Source organism: Brienomyrus brachyistius, chromosome 11, assembly GCF_023856365.1.
Source record: "Brienomyrus brachyistius isolate T26 chromosome 11, BBRACH_0.4, whole genome shotgun sequence".
In the NCBI taxonomy this organism is placed as follows: Eukaryota; Metazoa; Chordata; class Actinopteri; order Osteoglossiformes; family Mormyridae; genus Brienomyrus; species Brienomyrus brachyistius.
Genome location: NC_064543.1, coordinates 24,944,780 through 24,970,039, shown reverse-complemented (window position 1 = coordinate 24,970,039; position 25,260 = coordinate 24,944,780). Strand labels below are relative to the sequence as shown.

At 40.7% G+C, this 25,260-nt stretch overlaps 1 protein-coding gene across 3 annotated transcripts in view; it reads left to right on the top strand.

Moving 5' to 3' along the window:
• Positions 1-105: 105 nt before the first annotated feature.
• LOC125704242 (anoctamin-1-like) overlaps positions 106-25,260 on the top strand; it is a 42,698-nt gene continuing 17,543 nt past the window's right edge. For 2 of the 3 annotated variants that reach the window (XM_048969661.1, XM_048969660.1), the window contains exons 1-11: positions 106-259; positions 2,162-2,334; positions 9,414-9,734; positions 15,364-15,462; positions 15,555-15,706; positions 16,422-16,476; positions 16,749-16,800; positions 17,508-17,563; positions 17,795-17,836; positions 21,308-21,372; positions 21,471-21,605. In XM_048969661.1, the coding sequence (XP_048825618.1) occupies positions 199-259; positions 2,162-2,334; positions 9,414-9,734; positions 15,364-15,462; positions 15,555-15,706; positions 16,422-16,476; positions 16,749-16,800; positions 17,508-17,563; positions 17,795-17,836; positions 21,308-21,372; positions 21,471-21,605 (1,211 nt within the window). In that variant the 5' untranslated portion in view covers positions 106-198. Of the gene's footprint in view, positions 260-2,161; positions 2,335-7,028; positions 7,199-9,413; positions 9,735-15,363; positions 15,463-15,554; positions 15,707-16,421; positions 16,477-16,748; positions 16,801-17,507; positions 17,564-17,794; positions 17,837-21,307; positions 21,373-21,470; positions 21,606-25,260 lie in introns of those variants that run through there. The other variant, XM_048969662.1, reaches the window with a different exon arrangement.

The following is a 25,260-nucleotide window of genomic DNA, read 5'->3' as shown; positions in this document are numbered from 1 at the left end:
TTTTTTTCACGATACTTGTCGCTCCTATAGGAGTGGCGGTGCTCGGGAAGAACCTGGCGAAAGTTCATTACTTCCAGACAGTTTTAAGGTTGTGCTCTCTGGTGCAAGAGTAAGAAGAGCACAAAACTGACAGAGTGAAGAACGACTGGGGAAAGAAAAAGTTAGTGTGGAATTTAACGCAGAGCTTTGCGAGCAGAGATGGATGGCAATGGTACGGGTCCGAAGAAGAATGATCAAAATCATGATAACAAAGCATCTGGTAAGTATACGTAATTATCTTATTTGTATTATATAAGAACTATTATTCACATACAGGAAGAATATAATTAACAGCTGTCGGTGGTGACCATTGATGTAATAAAATCATGGTCATATGCAATTGAAGCAACAATTTTCAATTTTGAATTTCAAAATGACCAAAGTTCAAATAAGATGTATTTAATATTTTTAAATGTTTAAAACATGTTGGTTCTGTTAGAATTTTCCCAGTGTAATATGATGACATTTTGCTAAGTGAAAATAAGACATGGTATATATACTATACTTGTGTTTAAAAATAATAACAATAACAAATTATAAATGGACCCAGAGTAGCTGCTTAATCAAATAACATCCTACTTTCTACTTTACTGGTGAAATTCACCAATTCCCCTGACTACCAATTCTAATATTAGACGAAAAGGAAGCTTCTTTTTTCTTTTTTAAACTTCGATTCCCACGAAGCCTCATTCTAAGCCTGCCTGTTTAAACTGCCTCCCGTATAACTAGACAGAATCCCATCAGTAAATATCAGAAGGCCGAACAGGGGAAATATGAGTCAAAAATATAAAGTTGATGGAAACCAGCTGGACAATGTTATACTGAGAGGTTTGAAAGCATCTTTCAATAAAGCAAAGCGTGGTTGGGTCAAAAGACAATTTTTTTTCTCATCATGTTCTTTGCAGTAAATAAACATTTAAAAGCTGTTATTTCTAATTATTCTGTGAACAATCGCCTAAAACGATGTTTACAAACCATCTTCTTCCATCTATCCATCATCGCAATGCTTATCCTGGTCAGGATGTTGGACCTAGTCTTAAAATTTCAAATAATTTGGCAAGGCTGCATGTAATCAAAGAGTGACCCTTATAGTTGCTATATTAACTAGGCGAGCAAAGGGCTTGTTGCATAACTAGGTCTGCCACTATAAATCAATGTATCAGTACAGTTTATGGATGTTATGGTGTGTCAGTCTGGCCTGTTATGAACATAGAGGTTTCCATGCCTGACCTGTAGTCTATAATCGCTCACTTGTTCTTGGTCAATGGAATTTATGGCTATAATCTTGGAGGGATATACTATTTTATGCAAGCCTTTTTTGAAAAATAAAAACAAACTGTCATAGTCCATCTATGGTATTAGCTCGATTCCCACTCATTTAAAGATGAAACATACAGGCATATTATCAGATTTCGTATATTTATAAGTATAACATAAGTGATAAGCAACAAACACAGTTTGGCTGGGTTTACTAAAAGACCGCTTAAGACATTTTTTTTTCCTTGTGCATTGTTCATACTGGACTTTTTTTTTTAACCCACTGGTTTACCCAGACATTAAATGGACAGAAGTAGTACCAGATACAAGTAAACTAAAAATGTCTTTTTACAGTATATTTAATTCACAAGCCTAATCACTATGGATTAAAAGTAAATTTATACAATATTATCTTTGGAAGAGAAGTTGGTGTGATGCTACTGTAACTTGTATCACTTATGCCTTGAATCGCCCAGCAAGTATCAACTATTAATCTGTCATTTTAATATATACTTTGAATAATCACAGAAACACAGGCTGACAACTTTGCCGAATTTGGCACGTGTGCCAGTGGAGTTAGGCAGATGTGTTAACCTGCAATTTTAACTCTGAACACATGATGACGCTCTTCAAAAGGTGTGCTTGTGGTCTTGACCTTTATGAGGAACATGCCTGTAACGTATCTTCTTAAGTTCTCAGAATGGGCTTTTTTTATATGTCAGCTGAGACCCAGGCAGTCTTGTATGGTAAAAAAAACTGAATGGCAGCCATACCATTGGGTTAGGGTGAAGCACTAGCTTTTTTTGGGAACTCCGTAAAGGATGACTTCTGTCCTGTGCTGATCCCAGCTTTTCTCACTCCACAGGTAAAACGTTCTTAGTCCACAACCGCTCAGGAAATCACCTACCAGAGTTGGACTCACAGTCTGTGATAAGAAAGACAGAGAATGACAGCCATGTGCCTGCAAAAGACAAAGGGGTGGATATAATCAACATCAAGGGCATCGAGGACATTGGATATGTCCAGCAGGATTCCATCGTAAGTCACTTTCTCAGTGTTTGCAAATGATATTTTGGATCACATGTTAGGCATGTGATGCTTGGAGTTAATCAACAAGAACACCTTTCATTTGGGTCCAAACACTGTAGTGACAATGAGGGTCCGTTTGGTCCACATTCTTTGGTTATGCCCATATTAATTACTGTAAACTGGCGATACTGACTCAATACTTGAGTCAGATGGAAATGGGGTCATTGAGATTTCCTGGACTTACCTCATGAACAAGTCCTCACTGCAGCCTCTTCTGCTTGTGGTCTCTGGTAGCATGATGCCTCTTGTAAGCTGGTTATTTCCTGATGTCTGAGTGAGTACAAGAGCTTTGTTGTATGATCAGCACTTTCCTGGTTAGTGTGAATAGTTAGATGGTGCCCAGGCAAGTGCAGCATGACTGTAATGGAGGGTAGGACTTGCGCGTTCAAAGGGGCCCTACGAAGCCTACGAATAATATCTTTTAATGTTACTTTTTTAGCAGATATTTTTCTTCAAATTGGAAAGTAATGATCACAGAGCAGTCAGCGATCATCCCTGAGGCAAATGGGGTTAAGGGTCATTCTCAATGGCCTTCTGGTGATACAGCTACTCTGCTGGATATGGGATTTGAAAACACGACAGACATAGGTACATACACTTAATCGACTGCACTGCACATCACTCAGTTTTTATCCATGCATGTCGTCTTGCAGTATATGGGCATCTCTCACTCAAATGGCTCTGCATAGTGAAACTGTGGGCTATTTCTCAAGCTCTGAAAGGAAGACAATTGGAGGTTTCACCACATCCTTATTTTCCCAGAGAGAAATGAACTTTGCTCCTGGCTGTGCAGAGCAGCCAGACACATGTTCTCCAGTGGGAACACACCCAAGCTTGTAAAGGCAATATCCACTGTTGTGTGATAACTGTTGTTTTTTCCATATGCATTCCTACTATACTGGTTCAGGGCCCAGTTTTCTGTCATGTTTATTGACAAAAGAATTGTGAATGGAACCAAAACGGTATCAAATGCATAACTGTACATCATATAACAGCAGATGCCGGCATTTAAATTATTTACAGTATTTAGATGCTAGGCTAGTTTATCTTTTTGTGGGTTGGAATTATGAAACTTGCCTATTCTGTGTGTCTGAAGTAGTACTTCATCATCAAACTTCAAGTCCAGTACGAGGTTTACAGGAATATAACCCCAGATCAGTGCAATAATCTGTATAAGTTACTGTCACAAGACCCAGACTAAAGTACAACATCAAAAATTTCTGAAAACCAGAACTGATTAGGGTTGCCATATTTGGTGAGTCAAAAAAAGTATGTGTCTCGGGATCAGAATATCAATGAGTTTTCACATTCACTGGTCAATTAGGTAGCACTTTAAGTGAAGTGATTATTTGTCATTGTTGACATACCACAGCACCCAGTGCACAACAACGATATCTGTCCTGCCTTTAACCCATATGTAAAATTGTAACATAGCAGGGAGCAGCTAATTCAGCACCCAGGGAGCAGTGCTTGGGATGTGGTACCATTGTCAGGGTTCCTCAGTGGTACTTTGCTGGTCTGCAATCTTTAAATTACAAGTGTGCTCCCCTAACCATTAGTCCACCACTGCTCATAAGTCTTATTAATATTAATTTCCCTAACCACCCAGTATTAACAGGGTGACCTTACAGTTAACTGTCATTTTACAAATTGCCCCAAAATGAAGCAGCAGCGCTGTGTTGCAGCTAAGGACCTAAAGTGCAGCTGTAGATGACGTGTGGTCTTGTGAATATAGTAACTCGAAAAGCATTTTACACACCTGTTTCAAACTTTACAGACATATTGTATGGGTGACAAACTGATCAAATTTGGAAACAGATTGTGTCAAAATTAAAGGGTGTTGGATTGTGGTACTGATGATAAAACGGATACTTTCAGATACTTGATCCTCTTAGCATGATAACTCAAAGTATTTGACAGATCATTTTCAACCTTTGCAGACGTTGTAAAGGTGAAGATTTGGACCTTATCCAATTTTAAAATAGTGCCAAAAATGAAATAGTATTGGTTAGTGATTAGAAAGTGAAGGCCAACTCAGACACGTATTCCTGTGAACATGGTAGCTCAAATATCATTTGGCCATAATCTTTTCCAAGCCTCAAAAATGTATTATATAGGTGAATATCTGGACCTGTTAAAATTGCACCAAAATATAAGCACCGGTGCCTAGTAACAGCAAAAACAAGGATGACTTAGATGAAACACCTTGTGAACAAAACTCTACTTGATATTACTACTTCATGTACTCTACTCTCTGTGTGTGCGTGTGCGAGATAGATAACGGAATAGTGAATGGGTTTTGAAGGGTTACAAGTTTTTTTTATTAGTCAGTATTAAATAGGATTATGAATAAAATACTTAAGTTTTTGTAGTCACAAAAAAATACTTTTGGAAATAATTGACGTTTTCTTAACAATAACACTGTACGTATGCATTTTTACTGTCAGCATGCCTTTCTAGCTTTGGTTGCTCTTGCATTATTGTACTGTTAATCTTTACTGTATATTTTTGCGTAATAATTCTCTCTGTTCCATTTCATTGAAATACTTAGCCCTGTTGTGATCCATCCTTACTTGATTGGCTAATTATTGCAAACTTTACGCTTTTATGTGCATGCGCTCAAGAAGGTTTCAGTAAGCTTGGTTTCAGTAAGAAACCCAGGCTTGATATCAGACATCCCTCTTCTCCTGAAGTTCTGGGAGTCTCCCACAAATTGACAGCCGGTCCCAGATAAATGGTGCGTAATATTCCTGAAATCTGTTGTTCCACTATTCAGGTGATAAAATTACCCAGTTTTACTACTGCAGTTTTGCCCTAAATTTTGTCATCACTCTATAGCCCCAGTCAGCAAATTTCTGACCTATCCCACCCTAGTCAGTAAATTTTTTTATTTTATAGAATTACTATGGGGAAAAAAAGATGTATGTGTGTGTGTATATATCGGTATGTATGTATAATATTACTGTACCATAATATCAGTCAGGAAATATCAGTCCCCCACCCTCCCGGAAGTCCCTCATATGTCTCCCTGAAATCAATATCCCTAAGGTGGGATGTCTGTGATATAGACTGCCGGTATTCAGCACTGTGATGCTTTTAATCGCAATTGTTTGGTTTAGTCAAGCTAGAATTGATGTTGAATGAGCTTTGTGGCACATGGCCCTGCTTTACCTGCCTGTACCCAGGTTAATTGGTGTTTGTGCTTGGTTGATTAAGGATGCACAACTGGTCCTTGTTTAAACCTCATTACTTGCATATATAAACCCCTGCCTGTCGGTCCAAATCCACGCACATCTAGTATAGTCCTATTTACCTGCCAGTAAATTTACGTTGTAATAAAGGCTCTCTGTGAATCAATGCCTGCGTTGTGGACTGTCGATCATGCCAATATGTAGCAAAATTGGCATGTAAGTGGAATGGTTCAGAGTTGTACATCACGGCAAGCATTTGTGTAAATGTATATTTACTGTCTATCACATGTCCAGTTGATCCCTGTGGTGAATCTAGAAATTGTTGAGGTTGAAGGGTGTGGGAGGAGTATGGTTTAGACGGCCAGAGCAGGTGTTCTGTCTCGGGAATTCTGACACTCTTCCTTTCTGGTTCGCCCTGACAGCTACAGTACATGCAGTTTACTTTAGACACGTACAGTAACAACCCAGATAACAGACTTGTGTTGAAATGACATTGATCCTATATCAGACAAAAACGTTGAAACAACGTTGATCTTCAATCTTTCACTTTATATCAACAAGGTTTTGCCACAATCAATTTTTCAATATTGAAAATCTGACCAAAAATCAATTCAGTTTCAACAGTAATAATTTAACATTGACCATAATTCAATGCATTTAACTATAATTCAACGTTGAGATAATAACAGTACCTGAAATGCTGATTTGTTTTCATATCATTTGCATTCTGAAACAATTTAGGAAAATAAAGCGTATGACATTACTCATTTTACTTTACAGACTTTTCAGGGGCAAGTGCTCTAACAGAGGCATGGCTGATCAGTACATTTTGCTGGGGGTGGGGGCAGGGGGTCCCCATTTAGGATTGAATGCAGTTTTCGACAGGGTGTGGTTTTAGTACAGTTGTGTGTGTTGATGAATTATGGTTTGAGTTGAATGCGGCTGAACTGCAGTTAAGCTTTGAGGTGAAGATGTCATGGTGTGAGGAGCCTATTCGCCTGCTGGTACCCAGAAGCTGCTTCACTGTGAAAAGTCAATTAATGCTGCGGAGTACAGGAGAATATTGCAGAAAGGCTCATTCCCAATTGGAAGAACAATGCTCCACATTGCAAAGACCATCGAAAAGTGGCTTGAGATCAAGTCCTCATGTTTTGCCCTATAGAGAGATATAGATGAAAAAACTTACAAATACAGAGTAATCTGATTAATTGCCTGATCATTGATATGTTGTGAAAAATCATAAAATAAATGTCAATTTTGGCTTGGTCTGTTTTTTTGCCGCAGAGTGTAATATTTATCAAATTTAGCCATCTTTGGCAAAAAAAAAACTAAATGTTCCAACTAATGTGAGGACATATAAAGAGTTAAAATCCAAGTGTCTTCTAATATTAGCTCTTGGCTTTCTTAACTCCTCTCAAGTAACAGGCCGGTTGAGCAGGCAGATTCAGGGCAGCAGGCGCATTCGGGCTTGCAGACCAGGGAGCGAGTCCTGCTTCATTGCAGTAGCCCACAGGGATGGGAAGATGGCTGAGAATGCACCTGAACTCGCAGGCGCTGCACTGCCAGGCCCCACAAGGCAGACACACTTCCTCAGAGATGTGGTATTCCATGGCAAGTTCAAAGTAAGTGCTACAGGTGAATGAGTTAGCAGATGATAGAAAGCTGACGTTGACACATGCCCACAGCAACTTACTACTTGTCTGTCTGTCTGTGTTTTCTGGGTTTAATCTTTAAAATTAGGAAATTCCATGTTTTGTTGCTATTTGTTGCCACACATTTTCCACCTTCAAGTCAAGTGACCTTAACCTAGTTTGCAGCAGCTCCTTGTACATTAGCTAACCATGAAAGGCTACTGAATTACTTTGGCTTGGATGAGTTGTTGATTGTCTCTTCGTTGTTGAATAGAAGACCTAATTTGGAAACGGAGTTTCTTCCCTTGGTCTTTAACACTAAAACCTATATCACTGGAATACTCGATGGCTAGTACCAAGTACTCCTGCTCTAGTAGATTATGTCCAATTTTGTCTTCATGCTGTTTTGTCTTGAAACTCTGGTTCCATGAATAACTGGGAGAAGTTATTTCATGGATTCCTTATAATCCTCTGATAAATGTGTGATGTTCAGGACCGGAAAAGCATTGATGCTTTTAATAATTGGTGCTGGTGAGGACTTTTAAGAATACCATGGACTGTAAAGAAAATGAAGTGAATTCTGGGTTAAATCAAGACTGAACTTTGATTTGAAGCACGGATGGCCAAACTAAAGCTATTTATTGTGGGCTTTTTAAGAGAAGACCCACTACATTGGAGTAGACCACAATACTTGGAGCAGTTAAAGGTAAATATTGATATTACTACTTCATGCAAGTAGTAAATAAGGCAGATGATGACCATAATGGATGGGCTGAATGGTCACACCAATGAACATGCCATTGGAAAGTCTGAAAAACCAGACAGATGGAAATCCTCCAGAATGCCTAATGTGCATGCCCCAAGTCAACTTCATCTTCATAGCATAGAAGCAACTTCAACGCATATAAGCAACTTCCATCGAATGGTCTGTCTTATTTATTATTAGAACTATTAGTCCTCAATCCTCTTCTAAATATTACACATTAATTTCGATAATGATTAAAATAATTAAAAAAACATAGTAATATATCACTACTGCATTCTTGGGTGACTAGTTGTATGTTGCATACTATACCAGTAGAAGTCTTGAAGGGCAGTAATGTGTAATATGAGCTCCAGCACAACCCAGTCACGTCTCGGGTTCCTTCCGGTGGCTTTATGAGGTTCTGGTCATCATTTTACATTAGACCCCCAGATGAGTATAAACCAAAAACCACTATAGAACCTGTGTTTTTGATGTGGACATTTAATATTTGTGCTTAACATCCTTTTACATCAGCCTGCTTGTGGAAGACCACTGCTGTGAAACTGTGAACATTGATTACTTTGTCGATGAAGCCTTATTACCCAGCACCCAGATACGGCACCATCAACAGATATGAGAAATTTGGTTAGATTTGGTGGCAAAAGCTGCAATTCCCACTCATTTCTTGATGAAATTGTGTCCAAATTCATAAATTAAATGTATTGTCATGCTAAATTTGATTAGAGTTTGCAGCCGAAGACATGTATGAATGAAGTTTTATTACTGAGATGTTGGGTTTGAGTGTAGATATCAAATGACTGCTGTTAAATCTGTGCACCTGACCTCAGCTGGATCATTCAAAACATTATAGAGAGGATTAGGAGCCCGCTAAAACATCACGATGACTGCGATGTTAAATATTGTAGCTTTGGAATTGTTGATACTAAACTTATTAATATTTTCAGTTAATCTTTTTTGTAGTTGTATCATATCATCTGATTCAATTTAAATGGGCAATTAAATACCTTTTTATCCACTGAACTGCTTATGAACTGCTTTGCAGAACTGAAGTGGCTTTGTGTCCTGCTGTTGATTTGACAAGCTCATCCTTCTTGTCCCCCTTTTCCCACACTAATTTAATTCCAGCTAAATACCATAAAACAGAACATAAAATCAGAAGCATACTGGTTTATGGTACTTTTGAGATACTCATCTCTGGTACTCAAGATGACAACTAGTTTGATCATCGCAGATATGAATGCAACATATAGACAGGGTTGCTTCTTCCTAGAAACATGTGTAGACTTTAGAGCATCCTAGGTCACTATAGTGGAAAATAACCTGTTGCACACGTGCCTTTCTCAGCTGCCTTGTTAGTGTCCCCCCGCATGTGCGTATGCACAAATGTGCATGTATGTACTGCAGGCTTCTGCAATGCCTCTGTGTGCTCTCTCTGTCCAGCTGCTGAATGCCCGGATCCCGGAGGAAAACACGCAGTGCCGGCAAGGTCTCTACTTCCAAGATGGTGAGAGGCGGGTGGACTACATCCTCACCTACCAAATCAAGAAACCCGGCAGCTCTCGCCGGCACTCATCCCGCCTGAAAGATAACGCCCTCACCCGCAGCCTGCGGCGGGGCCGGGGCCCACCGCCACCGCAGGACCCTGAGGCGGCCACGCAGGAGCCCGATCTGCAGTCCCATGAGGACGACAAGCGTGTCTGCCGGGAGGAGTTTGAGGGCAATCTCATGGAGACGGGCCTGGAACTCGAGAAAGACGAAAATGTGAGTAACACTAGAAGCAGCCACTACGTGGGAATGAAAAGCAGGTACATCTGCTTTGGTTCTTTACAAGCTACTGGATGAAAGGTTTGGAAACAACCACAGTGAAGGTGGATGAGGTGCACAGAAAGTAAATGTGTGAGAAACAGGGTCCTATCATCAGCCCGTCAGCTTCATTGAGCTGTAGACAGGGCCTCAAATGCAGCTCTGAGCTGAGGTTGGTTTGTTATGGTTTGTTATACTTCACTTGAAAGGATCATTTTTATAAGATTTAACCCATGTCTCCTGTGTGCGTGTGTCTCTGTGTGTGTCTCTGTGTGTGTATACACAGACACACATACATATATACATACAGTATACCGCATCAGGAAAAATTAGGAGACCAAAAGACAATTTTTTTGTTGCACTCATTTCACAATTTCTGGGTGTGTGTCTGTGAATATTACATTTTTTTTTTTGTTTTTGCAAACTGCAGTCTGGTTCTTTCCTATTTCTCATTAATGAAGGGCTTCGTCCTTGTTTTTTGGGACTTCAGTCCTGCTACTAGGACCCTGACACAAACACTCCTTAGCAGTTCACATCACACCTGCACTCAATGTTTCCCATTCCTTTTGAAGGTCACTCGTTGTCATCCTACGATTCATGAGAAACTGTCGGATAAGTTAAGCCATCTCTGGTGTGTCACTTCTGTCCTACATCTGGCTGGTTTCTGGTCGTTCCCAGTGTTTCCTGCTGTTTTGCTCTTGTGTGCTGCTGTCTTAGAAATTTTGAGCCTGGAAGCAACCTGCTGCTCAGCGTTTCCACGATTAAACCAGCATTTAAAAATGCAGGTTTGTTTAAACATATAGAATGGTCTCAATTTTTTTTTTTCTGCGGCTGTGTGTACATGTATATAAAAAAAACTACAGAATTTGTTGTCTTTAAAGTACATTTTCATATTTACAAATGCATGGTTTGGGGATATTTATTACCTAAATGCGCACTGGACACTTTAGCAGAATGACATGGTATTTTGAATTTACTAAATACTCGGATAACATTCTTCATATATATGTGTCATATCCAAATCTTTGCAGTCATGTGTGCCTGAGATGCTGTGCAGAATGTGCTTGAGCTGCAGGCGGCAGCGGTATGAAATCAGAGCCCGTCGGTTGCTCCAAATGCCGGCTGCAGTAAGAGTATACCTACCAGGAGGGGTCTTTCCCACACATGGTTCTGCAGGAGTTGTGGCGGGTGTACATGCGGACAAAATTGGCAGTCTGCTTCTCTCTGGAGGCGTGGGGGAGGTTTTGGAATTCTGTCCCAGATCTGGAACATGTGGCCTGGGAGTTACTGGGTGGTGGAGGAGCTGGAGGGAGGGGTTGTTGGGGACGGCAGAATAAATAGAGGACGATGTTCAGTCACCAGCCCTGAACACACTCTTGAAAACTGATTCACAGGCAACCGTTAGCCTTTTTAGCTTCGTCTTTGAGCTGAATGTTGATTGCGCTGCTATGCTAATTGGAGGTTGTAAATGGTGGAGTGATACAGAAGGAATCCCACCAAAAACTGATTTGTTTGTTCGGACAGTATGAATTCCTTTAGCAAATATGCAGCTGTTTGAACGCAATTTTGTAAACGCTGTAAACCGTTTAGATATTTAAGCTTTGACTGTGCTAATGTGTCTCCCTGCTGCATCAAAAATTGTTGTATAAGGATTATATTATATTTCTGCAAATGATCTTAGATAAATTTTAATCATATAAAATGACAGTAAATATGATTTTATTACGGTATGAATAAGAGACATGCTTGATTTTATCTCACTCAAGTCTGTCATAAAAGACCTCTAATCTTTTCGATTTATCTTGGGGAGGTTCATCATTTGGGTCCATTTGCTTGCTTTTTTTTTTTTTGTTTTGACAATTTTAGGATAACTGCAGTGACGTCATTATTCCAAAATCAGAATAAAATTAGATTTTTTAAATCCCCCAGCAAGACGGCGAATAGCATGACTGACCAAAAGTTGGGTGATTCTGTGATTTTGATAATAGAAATAGCTGAATATGAATCCTGTTTGCCTCTCTTTAAAATGAGCCAGCATTTTATCTGTAGCTTAGCTAATGACAGATGGCAGTCTCTCTGAGCACCCTTTGTTTGGTCGTCATACCTCATGCCAGTAGTATCACTGCTTGTCCTAGCATTGTGACTGACAAGTTTGTTTTTGGATATGTTTGTGTGAACAGCTAGAATATCGTGAATGCTCATTTTTGCGAAAGACACCCTATCAGTGTTTCAGCGTCATTCTTCTTGGATGCTTTAACTGTGCGCTAAACCTTGTTTGTTGGAAGAGCCCATTTCTGTGAACATATGGAGTATGGAGGAAATTTGGCTCTTGCCTCGTAGTTTATGCGTGTATCAAACTGAGTCACGCGCCGATGCGGATATAATTTTTGTTACTCCATACTACGCAGCTCGGGGCTGCAGGCTCGTTGTCATGAATCCGTACTACGGTGTACCGTCATGCTTTTACCGATCCCTGTTTTTCATGGTTGTTTTTTTGCACAGCAGTGAGCCCGTGTGCCATCTGTGTGAGAAGCTCTGGACCGCGATGAGAATCTCATGCCCACAGAGTGGCGGTAATTTCAGGGAGCTGTCAGTCATAACACCTCGCCATGATCCTCACTCCGCGTTTCACCTTCTGATTGTCGTTGGTCTGCATTGCCTCTTCTGATTTGCCATGTAATGTACTGAGGGGGACCTGCAATTTCTACTTCTTGTTAAAGTAGCTGGGGTCCACTGCACTGGAGTTATTAGACACTTCCTATTGACAATTTTGTGTGTTTTGTTGGTTATCACAAGGATTAATTCTAACACTGGTCAGCATATCTACTTGATTGGGGATCACTTACTCCGGTTTCCCCCCACAGTCCAAAAACATGCTGCGGCTGATTGGACTTGCTAAATTGCCCGTAGGTGTGCATGCGTGCGTGAATGTTGTGCGAGTGTGCCCTGCGATGGGCTGGCCCCCCTTCCTGGGTTGTTCCCTGCCTCGTGACCATTGCTTCCGGGATAGGCTCCGGATCCCCCGCGACCCAGTAGGATAAGCGGTTTGGAAAATGGATGGATGGATGGGGATCACCATCCTTCGATGGACCTCTGACTACAGTGGCTGGTTCTTCCAGGAGTTTTGTAAATTGTGCTGATAAAATTAACTTTAAACCGATAGAGATGGAGTAAGTCTGGCAATAGGTGTACACCGAAGCATTCCTAAGAACTCTAAATAGGCTAAATATGTGCAGCGAATGTTTTGTTCCTACTCTTGTTCCTATGTTTGAGAATTATTGCTATTTTTATAATTTTAGATTTTTCCACTTGTTAATGTCTGGCATAAGCATGATTTGCTATAATTCTTTCTAGAAACAAACTCTGTGTCATGCATTCCTGAATTTTTCTCGGACACGATTTCTCATGTCCCTTTCAGTCACCAGCAAGTGGTCTGTATGAACTGCTTTGTTTTGGTTGTGACGGGAGCAAAATGGATTGTTTTGCACAGTGATGCTTGTTTACATTCGGTTGTCAGTTGATTGATTGCAGTTGCTTGCATTAATATTTTTTTCTTTCTTTCCAAAAATAATGCTTATGAATGTTTTTTCTGGCTAACAAACCTTGTTTACCCTTGTGGGGCTTCTGATGTGGATCTAAGATGTAATTGAACAAGTACCAAGATAAGGAAGTGACCAGGTTTACATTTGGTGACCTTATGGCATGTTTGATGGCATGTTTGCAAAGAAAGGCCATTAATTCATGTTTTATAAGCTCGGGCACTTTCAGATGGATTTTTCTCTTGGACCAAAACATCCCATAATCAGCTTGACTTCCTAAGGATATATGCAGAGATGTTTACATTGTAAGTGCTGGCTATTTCTGAGTTTAACCCTTTCACTTCCTGCAGCCTTCTTGGCAGTGGATCCATGGTGCCATGAATCAGTTTTACATTAATTTCAAAGCAGATTGCAAGGCATATCCTACCAGAATACTAGCCGTTATACATTATGTGCTGAAATTTTAAATTCCAGGTTATTCAGAGATGATTTTGAGATGCAGAAATGGGACCAACATGGAAATTACAATAAATTACAATTAAATAATACAAGCATATGTAGAAGACATTTCGCTTTGTGAACGCAGTAACTGTAAAGTATTTTACAGATCTTTTTTGAACTGTGCAGATACATTGTAGAGATTATAAACTGGAAATGATGAAAATTTTGAGACGGATTGCTCCAAAAGTATCCTTTACTGTTAACTCAAAGTATTTGACAGATCTTTTTCAGCCTTTGCGGGCATGTTGTGAGGGTGACGATCAGGGATCATCAAATTTTGAAACATGTTGCACCAAAACTGAAACGGTGCCACACAGTGGTAGCGAAGAGAAGACCAGCTCGGACACTTGATTTTGGCAGCTTGTAAATGATCCGTCTGATCTTTTCCAAATGTTGGAAGCACATTGTACAGGTAAAGATCTGCACATGTACAAAATCTGAGACATATTGCCCCAAAACTGAAGCAATGACACCTAGTGACTACAAATACAAGGATGAGGCTTAACCTTGTGAACAGGGTAACTCTGTTATGCTTGTTGTACTTACTCCATTTGAGCTTCGATGGATCTTACTACCACTTCAGAAAAGATAATTGGTATAGCTGCATAGATAACATATGAAATCAACTCAGAAACCAGGTTGTGACCATGATGCAGGTGAGCGTTGAATGCAAACGGGCCGTAACACTACACAAGATGTATCATAAAAAATCTTTAAGATTGTGAAAAGGTTGATTTAATTACTAATTAATGAATTATTTATTTTTTTATTTATCCGTGGGGAAATGGCCACAATAGTGGGGTAGCAGGTTGTTTGCTGGGAGGAGATAAGTAATAAAGGGATTATTATAACATTATGTGTTTCAGAATAGGACTATAAAAATTGATTTTAAGATGTCTCTTTCTGGATGATGTTTTCTGATTTCTGTTTTTTTTTTGCCAAGATTATTGTAGATATTATATTGGTCATTCAATAGTTTACAAATGGTTTGGAATATTTAACACCGGGTCCAGAAGAAGTGTACTGTAGGTGTATCTCACTGACTCCTTCATATATGACATTCTGTGTGTAAAGTTTATGTTCCCCTATTTGTGGATAAAAGCTTGTGATGGCTTTTTAAAGAGGTATGAAAATTATTCTCTTTAAAAGTACTGTAGTTTACGCCAGCGCGGCTGGTTCCAGCACCTGCAGATCTAGTACCCTGCAGAGTGTTAAATTAAGGCTGCACCCTGAGCTCTGCAGGGCTGTAGATCTGCCGGAGCAGGAGCCAGCAGCCCTAGTGTCTGTATGCCACGTAAGCCTATTATTTTGAAACACCAAGATCATTTTATCATAATGTTTGGCAAAGAATTAAAAATAGTCTCGCGAGTAATGCATGGGGCTTCTGTTAAATTGCCTTGCATCCAAGAGCGTTTTCATGAATGCACTTTTAACTTCAAAATCTACAAATTCATTTGTAATGTACAAGCATGCACAGATTACATTCAACTACAGTGATACTTGCTTTGTATCCTAAGGCAGGTTGTTTTGTTTTGTGTGTGTTTCAGTCAAAAACTCCTGGGATGGGCTTTGTGAAGATACACGCTCCCTGGCATGTCCTATGCCGAGAAGCGGAGTTCATGAAACTCAAGATGCCCACCAAAAAAGTTGGTTTTGAAAGATGATTCAATTTCTTTTTTTCGTAGTCGTTGGTAATGCTACGTTCCACCGTGTTAACAGGGCTTTCATTTCATCTCAGGTGTATGAGGTCAAGCACGGTAGCAGCCTGGTTGAGAAAATTAACGCATTCATCTCCAAGGTGACAGAACCCCTGCACCCAAAAGTGGAAGAGAACAGAATACACAACGTCAAGCACCTTTCCTACCCATTCTCACGAGAAAAGCAGCATCTGTGAGTACCACCTACTCTGTACACTCCCTCCAGTAGGATTCAACATTCTGACGGCCTGCGCAGCCTTATCTCTTATCAAACTCAAAGACCCTTTTGTATAGGAAGTATTTTCTACAACAAATTAAATGAAAATGATAAAATGAAAATACAATCTCCACTTTTCCATTTAGTTTTCAAAGTCAATGTGAAAAAAATCAGTCAGTCCAATACCAAGGAACAGGTGAGGTGTTTTTCCATTAACAGACTTGGAAAGATTAACACACAATCAGGGCTATAATTACAGGGAGAGACTAGGAACACAAGTAAAACGGAAGATAATTAAACAAGGCACGGGTACGGTCACCATAAACAAGGATATAAAATCAAAGACGTAAATTACCCATATCAGGAACTAGGGGAGATAATAAAGCCAAAATAATTAACAAAAGATGAAATGGCCCTCAGACCCTCAGGCCTTGAATTTATGACGGAAAGATCAGCCTCTAGGCTGCACACTTAGCCCATGGAGCCAGAGGCGCAGGTAAAACACAGTTGGGCAGCATTAAATGGGATGGCCACTGTGAACCGCTGGCCATATATGTTTGACAGGTGGGCTTTGCTCTGTTTGAAGACTATTGTGGTCTTGAGTTATGTTGTGTCTTCTGTGATATAAAACCATTTGTATAAGTATGAATTCTGTAGCAAGACTTAATCCTGCACTTGGATGTTTTGACAGGTTTGATTTGTCAGACAGAGATTCCTTCTTTGACAGTAAAACAAGAAGTTCAATAGTAAGTTTTATGCTTAAATACACATTTTGGGTGAATGCTTAATTATATGCATTATGTATGTTAGCAGATTTTATTTATCAGGATAAATACGTTCTTTATGCTGTACTTGCAGTAAAATACAAGTCCTTTTGAGTATTCAGATCCTCAGATTAATCAAGTGAAAATGTTAGTGGTCACACAACCAGCTCACTTGTGCTTCTGGATTTTCTGTCATTCTGATTTAGTAAAATATTTATTTGGATGTTTCTCCGAGTTATTCTTTCCAATTTCAGGTTTTTGAAGTACTGAAGCGCATAAAATGCACCAAATACGAATACAGCATGGGTAATGTTCCCTTCGATTCCCTTTCATTGCTCATTGCTTTGTTTGCATTGTGGATGTTATTCAACAACATTGCACACTTCTAATCACAGTGCTGGACTAATGCTTAGAGAAGTGTGCTGGTGATTTGAAGGTTGCTGGTTTTTATTAGAATATTTTATTAATTGCATTGGAGATTTCTGCCTGCATTTTCTCTTAAATATTCATAATTCATCTCCAGTTAAAAAAAATATTAGGAAAATTCTTTCCATTTTCCAATCCATTTATGGGGTACAGTTTGGTCGAATAGGAGCCCTGCAGCCTTCTGTTGGCAGCATAGCATAGGTAGCATGGGAGGGGACCACACAGGACAGAATGCCAGTCCACATACAGTACAGGGTACACATGCAGTATGGGCAGTTTGCCTAGCTACATGTGTTTGGCCTTTAAATGTAACTTACAAAAATAAGATTAAGGTAAACTGCTTTACCAAACATTCTTCAGTGTTTAGGATTAAAATTAATTTTCAAGTATCTGCAAGTCAAGTAGATAATCTAATCTATGTCAGGGACATTGACAAAAGAGTTGTCTCTTGAAGTGGTTCTGTGGTTTTTAAAAGTTAGGATATTACTATGTAACAAGTGTTTACAATAACGGGATTTAAAAATTCCACACGTTGCCCCGCTAAATTCATATTATAACCTTTCATGTTTGTCACATTTGTTTCACAGGGATTACGAGCCTGCTTGCTAATGGGGTATATATGGATGCTTATCCTCTGCATGATGTAAGTATTTATCACTGGTTTTGAATTTACAGCTGTCAAGGGATAAATATATTTCCTGGTATTTGCAACAGGTGGTACATGTCCTAGACTTTACAGTGCAGGGTACCAACATTCTTCTTGTCTTACAAATTCCGTCAAAAAAATGTAACACAATCCTTACTCCTCTGTTGATCGGTTTTTATCGTCTTGGGAACAGTAAGTCTGATGTTTAAGTCTAATCTCTAATTGCAGGGGGACGTTGATGGCGAAAATGCTGACCCCAATGACAGAAAGGTAAGACCCATGCAGAGATCTGTAAGGTACCTCTTCAATCCTCTGCAGTATTAATGCATGGGCCAGTGAGAAGTGAGGGTCCCAGTGGAATGAACACCTCTCTCTGTTTCTGGCCAATGTTACTGCAAGCCTGACAGTTAGTTTTAGTTGTTTTAAACAATTTTATCACCCAGCCCTCGTAGTGAAGGATGCTGGCACCGGTACCACAGCCTCTCCACGGACAAGTACTGAGTACATGTCTGGACATTTGTTTACTGTCACAAAGGAAATCTCTTTAGTAAGTTACTCCTAGAGTGCTGTCTGGATTTCCTCAGCCCGTGAGCACCTTGTTATATAACCCCGATGTTGAGACTAATGGGGGAGATGCTTAAACAGAACGGCTGCTGAGGAGCCTGCTGACGGAGTAGTGTGAACAAGCCAGAACTCTACGCCTGGCCATTCGCCTCCAGCCACAAGGCCCTGCTGTAGAAAGTACAGTCTACACTCTATGCATGACTGACCTTTAATGCCATGGAGTTGTGGAGCAGCTTCACCAACAGGGGCACTGTAGAGCAGGGGAAAGTTAGGACAACATTAGGACAGAATTGGATTGGTGTGGGTTGCGGGCCCAATATTATATGTTTTCATGGGACCCAATATCTCTAGCAGCAGCTCAGCTCACCAAAATTTGCACAATGCATGTTTTCATAACATCTTACACAGTACTGGTCTGTAATGAGCCTGAAGCCTATCCCTTGAAACAAGGAAGGGGACAATCTGGATAAAATGCCAAGAGATACAATTTTTCTATACAACTTAACTCCGTGAACCACCATAATATGTTATTGACCTATCCTTGGTCCGTGATTATTGATGTCAGGTCCATTAGACCTGGTAATGTCACCAAATCCATTCCTTTAGTCATTATACCATATCAATGCACAGTAAGGAGGTATTTCCCTCCTAACAGTTTCTGCCATCCACTATCACCACCTTGAATTCCCTCTGTCATTAACTTACCGTTAACCAGTATCTGTGAATGCAGCTGGGCTTTATTGACTCCTGATTCATTAGGGTGCAGTTTAATGAAAAAACACGGTGTTCTTTAATGGGCTGTTACAGAAAATCCCTGACAAGAAAGAATGTCCTTGAGACCTTGTTAAGCAAGGTTATTGCTAATTTAGTATTCTGGACAGATTATTTACTTAGCATATGACAGAATGCCCAGCCCTGTGCTGAAGCTAGATGACGACTTGTAATTGATGGCTTCCCATTAGCGGGAGTTGCAGTCTGTTGCAGGGAAGTGCCTTGCTGGCCATGACTATGCTGTGCTGCATGTCTGTGAAGATTCTCAGTCATCCGAGTCATGGTTATCCCAGGAAAGCTTATTCAGTGGCAACTGGGCTTGTTTAGTTCCTTGAAAACATTTCACCCTTCATCCCAGAGGGCTTTCTCAATGGAATTGATTTGAATTGCGAAAGCCCTCTGGAATGAGGGGCGAAACGTTTTCAAGGAACTAAAGTCCAGTTGCCACTGAATAACCTTTCTTGGGCTGTGCTGCATGACACGCATAATGGGGGTGGCATGTCTGCCACAAGGAGGCAACGCAAAAAAGCTGGTGTCTGTGTTACAATATCAGGATGGGATGGCAGAATGGCAAATTTTTTTAATTTTTGTGGCCATACTAAAATTACAGTGATAAAGAGAATCATGCAGAAACAATATCTTAGCCTAGAGACTCAAACACGGGGGCTAGATTTCCAAGCCAACAGCGCCGCTACTGATCAGGCAAAATGAAGAAGCCAGCAGGCCGGGTGTGAGCTGAGACGTGACTCATAAGGCCTGGCATCTTCCCTGACCCAGTATGCAAAAACACGCATGCAGATGGAATTAGGCTGACCTCCCCCTCCCCCACCCCCCACAGTGTGCCAGATAACCTGAGACAGCAGGCCGCCACATCACACATTCATAAAGCTAGCATCAGTGCCTCCGGATTTATATGTGAATGTCTTAGTGTTTGGGCACTTAGGTAAATGAAAATTATAATCGGTAAGAAAATACCCAGTACCCAAATAATTCTTTCTTTTAAATTTCCATTTCTGCTTATCTGTTCCTAAACATTAAATATCTGCCATTACCTGCTGTAGGTGAATACGTCATGCATCAACACGCAACAAGCTGACATGCGTGACAACATTACGAAAGAACGAATGGTCAAAAGTTTAGTTTCGCTTTATTCATGAAAACGACAATTGACACACATCGAATCCATTCTTAAATTTCAGGACTGCTGACATTACTTGTCCGCGCCTTAACTTACAAAATGTTTTTAAATGCGTGATCAGAACCTTTTAATGTCTACGTTAAAATGCGTTATCGTTAAAACAGTAAATCAGCATTTTCATTAAATACATGCAAATCTCAAAATGCTCCTTTTTTTTTTTTGAAGTATTTTTTCTGAAGTATGAAACAACAACCTAAATAACTGCCTGTTTTTATGTCAGACAGACTTAGCAAAAATATCATTACAACCCTTAATGCGTCTTCTTCCAAATACACCCACCATCAACAAACATCCACTTTTATTTGAAATCCTTAAAATAATCAGTTAACCATTTTTTTCGTCGCCCCCAAACACCAACTCCTATTGATATGCCATGTGTGGGGGAACTTAACACAGAACGACAAAACTGCTGATGAAATCAGCCACGTTGTATTTGCTGTTTTTACTCATTTTCCACCGAAGAAGCTCTGCAACAAGTTGTCATTTCTCAACTGCGGTGATGAAATTAATTCATCCTCCGATGAAACTTGTGTTACGGATGAGGATTGTTTTAAGAAGAAATCGTTTTAAGGACTGGCACAAAACAAGCTGATTGTTCTTAATGATGCAAAAATGGTTATTTCCCTATTCGGTCATACTTACAATTCCTATTGCTTTAAACAAACATAAATTACAAATTATATGTTTTTGTCTTCTCACACTCATATTACGCAGTAGACAGACCCATTGACCGGCTGATTTGGGTATGGGGAGTTCCCAAGGTCAATATCATTCATATTTATGACCACAGTTGTTTGCCCAGGTAGACAATTGAACAGAAACAGTGACATAGTTATGGTTTAGGTCTGTTTAAGCTGCAGGGATTTTTCTGAATGACCTGCAAACAGGAGTGTTTTTACTCCCATTGCTGCTGGGACTTTTTGAATGATCAGAATAAAGATATTTTTGTTAAACATTTGTCCTCCTTTTTTTTGCCTTTATGGAGTCGAAACAGGGAATCGAAATTTATAAAATTCAAATAATACCCAACCCAAGTCATTACTGCAATCTCCTCTCACCTGAGAGAGGAGAGCAGCCAAGATAATATGAAACACAATGGCGTCTGTTTTGTGTATAAAATTACCCTTCCCTCAGGATTTATTTTGTTTTTAGTTATGAAAGTAACAGAAGTTTTTCTAACATGTTTCAACTTTCTGATCCCCCTGCAGCTTTTGTATGAAGAGTGGGCGAGTTACAGTGTTTTTTACAAGTACCAGCCCATTGGCCTGATCAGGTAGGGCTGCTCACATGCATGTCATGCTGTTTACACCTTCTGATTTCCCCCTTCTTCAGCACATGCCTTAAACTATCCCCATTGTAATTGTCTTCCAGGAAGTACTTTGGAGAGAAGATTGGCCTTTACTTCGCATGGTTGGGTGTATATACCCAGATGCTAATCCCTGCCTCCGTGGTTGGGGTCATTGTCTTCCTATACGGCTGTGTCACGGTGAATGATGACATTCCCAGGTATTTCACATCTTTGTAAATCTCCATCTTCTGGAATGATGATGAATGTTGTGACGGCGGCAGTCTGACCTACTAGCAGGTTTTCCTAATGAAATCATATAAGTCATACAACCCCATTTCCAAAAAAAGTTGGGAAGGTGTGTAAAATGTAAATAAAAATAGAATGTAGTGATTTACAAATGATTTATAAACCCATATTTAATTGAAAATAGAACAAAAACAACATATCCAATGTTTAGACTGAGAGATGTCATTGTTATATGACAAATGTACGCTCAATCTGAATTTGATGCCAGCAAATTCAAAACACAGTTTATATAAAACTCACTGTTACTACCTTTCTGACTTGCAGACCGGATTACAAGTCCTCCATAGAAAGATAGACAGATACTTTATTAATCTCAAAGGAAACTGCAAGAAACAAAATGCTCTGCATTACTGAAAATCAATTCAAGCGCAGCAAACTACAAGAACAACACAAAACACTGATGAGAATGTGAAGCTGCTGTAAAGGCGGCCATTCTCTACAGCACCTCAGAACTCGCTAATGCTTATGTGAACATTTTTATGCAGTACAAAAAAACTAGAATGGATGCAATGGCTTAGACTCCGTCCGTGTACATAGATCTCCACAAACCAGGCACGTGTAATAAAGCAGTAATGAAGCTGCTTTCAACCAGTGTGCTGAAAGCCTGAGTAAAAAGGGATGTGTGTGACAGCGGGGGCGATATGTGATGAGTAGCATTTGTCCTTCCTGCCAGACTTCCCTCTGGTTCTCATCCACATCAAGGTATTTTGACATAATTTGCCATGTTTTCAACATTATGTGATCCTCAGTTCCGCCATGAGAATTAACAGGGATCTCCTGCTGTCTCAGTTATGCTTGTACCATTTATTCCAACAACTACTATTCAACACTGGTATGAATACTGGGAATGAAATGGTTTTCATTTCCGCTATAAGATGGAGTATGCTTCACGAATATATTTGAGGGTGCTTTACACTCCATCCTTCTGTTACAGTTCAAATATTTTAGTCTGGCAAACCTCTAAGTGACAGTGAGTGTCTTTTAGTATGAGTTTAAAGATTTGAGCTTAAATATGATAATATTCATATCGAATTAGTAAATATACAGCACCCGTACATTGGTCGTCAGCTTTAATGCCTCTTTTCCCTGTTTATGAAGATGGATATGTTGCATTCCTTTGTTTGATTGTCAGGAAAGCTTTTATCAGCTAAAGTGTATTACAGAGGTATCCTCAATTGAAATAGTTTCAGTATAATTACTGATTAGTGTAGCTTCTTAATGGATGTTATTTACATAACAAAAAGTACCAAAGCAGTGTTCAAGACATTTCTTTTAATTTGGGTTTCTCAAAATGACCGTCATTTGTCTAAATAACAGCTTCACTAACAAGAGGCATTCAGCTAACACGTTTCAGCAGGAAGTCGCATGGCACCCATCCCAGCTTCTCCAACAGCTCACAGAAGTGTATGGTGCTTGTGGGCTGCTTTGCTTTGAGTCAGTTAGGCTCACACAAGTACACATTGATGGAGGACTGGAGACTGGATGGGTTGTGTCATTAGTTTGAGTTGACCGTCAATGTTCTTTTTTTAAGTTGTGCCACGTATTTTGGGTTATCTTGCTGAAAACCGAAGATAGAATGATCTGTAATACTGGTGACATACCTTTGAAATTGAATGATAAATGAATTGAAAACAAAATTGAATGCTAAAGTAGCCATGCTGGTTGAGATTGCCATAGATTATGTAAAGATGGTCAGAGTGCCAGACCATGATTCTTCTCTATGCTTGGGAATGACACACACAGCCGTCACCATCTCTACATTTTGTAAATACACAGGAGTTAAATTCTCAAAATTTGATTTATCAGTCCATGACACTGACTTGCACTCCTCAGACATCTAGTATTCTTTTGCCCTAGGCAAGTCCATCCCATCCATCCATTATTATCTGCTTATCCAGGGTTCGGGTTGTGGGGGTAGCAGCTTCAGGAGGGATACCCAGACCTCCCTCTCCCAGTCGAGAGAGAGAATCCCTACGGTGTGTCCTGGGTCTGCCCCGGAGCCTCCTCCCTGTAGGACATGCACGGAAAGTCGCCCAGGAGGCATCCGCGCCAGGTGTCCAAACCACCTCAGCTGGCTGCTTTCGGCGTGGAGAAGCAGCGGTTCTACTCAGACTCTCCCGGATATCCGAACTTCTCACCCTATCTCTAAGGGAGAGCCTAAACACCTTGCGGAGAAACCTCATTTCGGCCGCCTGCATTCATGATATCATTCTTTTGGTCATTACCCATAGCTCATGACCATAGGTGAGGGTAGGGTGGAAGATGGAATAGATCGAGAGCTTTGCTTTCCGGCTCAGTTCTTTCTTAGCCACGACGAACCGATTAAGCAGCTGCAAAACTGCAGACGCCGCTCTGATCTGTCTGTCCAGTTCTCGATCTCGCCTACCCTTGCTCGTGAACGAGACCCCGAGATACTTGAACTCCTCCACTTGAGGCAGTATCTCCTCCCTGACCAGAAAAGGGCAATCCACCCGTTTCCGGTTGAGAACCATGGTCTCGGACTTGGAGGTGCTAATCCTCATCCCCGCTGCTTCGCACTCAGCTGCAAACCGCCCCAGAGCACGGTGGAGGTTCCCAGCAGATGAAGCCAAAAGGACAACGTCATCTGCAAAAAACAGTGACGCAATCCTGAGGCCACCACGCTGGACACCCTCAACACCCTGGCTGCACCTAGAAATCCTGCCCATAAATATTACAAATAGGACCGATGACAAAGGGCAGCCCTGGCAGAGCCCAACACGCACTGGGAACACGTCCAACTTATTACTGGCAATGCGGACCAAGCTTCTGCTCCATTCATGCAAGGGCAGGAACAGTAGTAGGCCCTGAACCCCGTACTACTGAAGCACCCCACCACAGAGCACTTCGGGGAACCCGGTTGTAAGTCTTTTCCAAGTCCACAAAACATACTGTATGTAGACTGGATCGGCAAACCCTTGGCTGCCTCCTGATCCACAATGCATCGAACCCCTGACATTTCCTTTTGCGGGTGGTGGGCCCACCTGGGGACGGTGCCACGTACCTCTTTCGGACTGGGTTTGGCCAGGCCCCACGGGCCAAGGCCCAGCCACTAGGCACTCGCCAACGGGCCCCTCCCCCAGGCCTGGCTCCAGGGTGGGGCCCCGGTTACCTGTATCCGGGCGAGGGAAAGTAGACCTTGCTGTTATTCATCATGGGGTTTTTTTCGGATTGCTCTTTGTCTGACCCCCCCACCCAAGACCTTTTTGCCTTGGGAGACCCTATCAGGGGCTAATCCCCCTGACAACATGGCCCCCAGGGTCAATGAGGCAGGCAAACCACGACACCATGATAAGCTGGCAATCCGAGCCCCCCCTCTTATTGTGTGCTCTTCACAATGGCTACTTTGCTTACATCTGCTTAGGACTGTCATGCTCTCTCCTGAACCGAAGCATCTGCACTTATAACAGCAGTCACATGATCTTGTATTTGTGGGTAAATTTATTGTTGAACTGTTCAAAAATCAGACAAGGACAATATTACGCTTAGGTCAGTGTTTCACATTTTTGCTTAATCACATGTATGAATGCAGCTACTCATGGTTTCCTA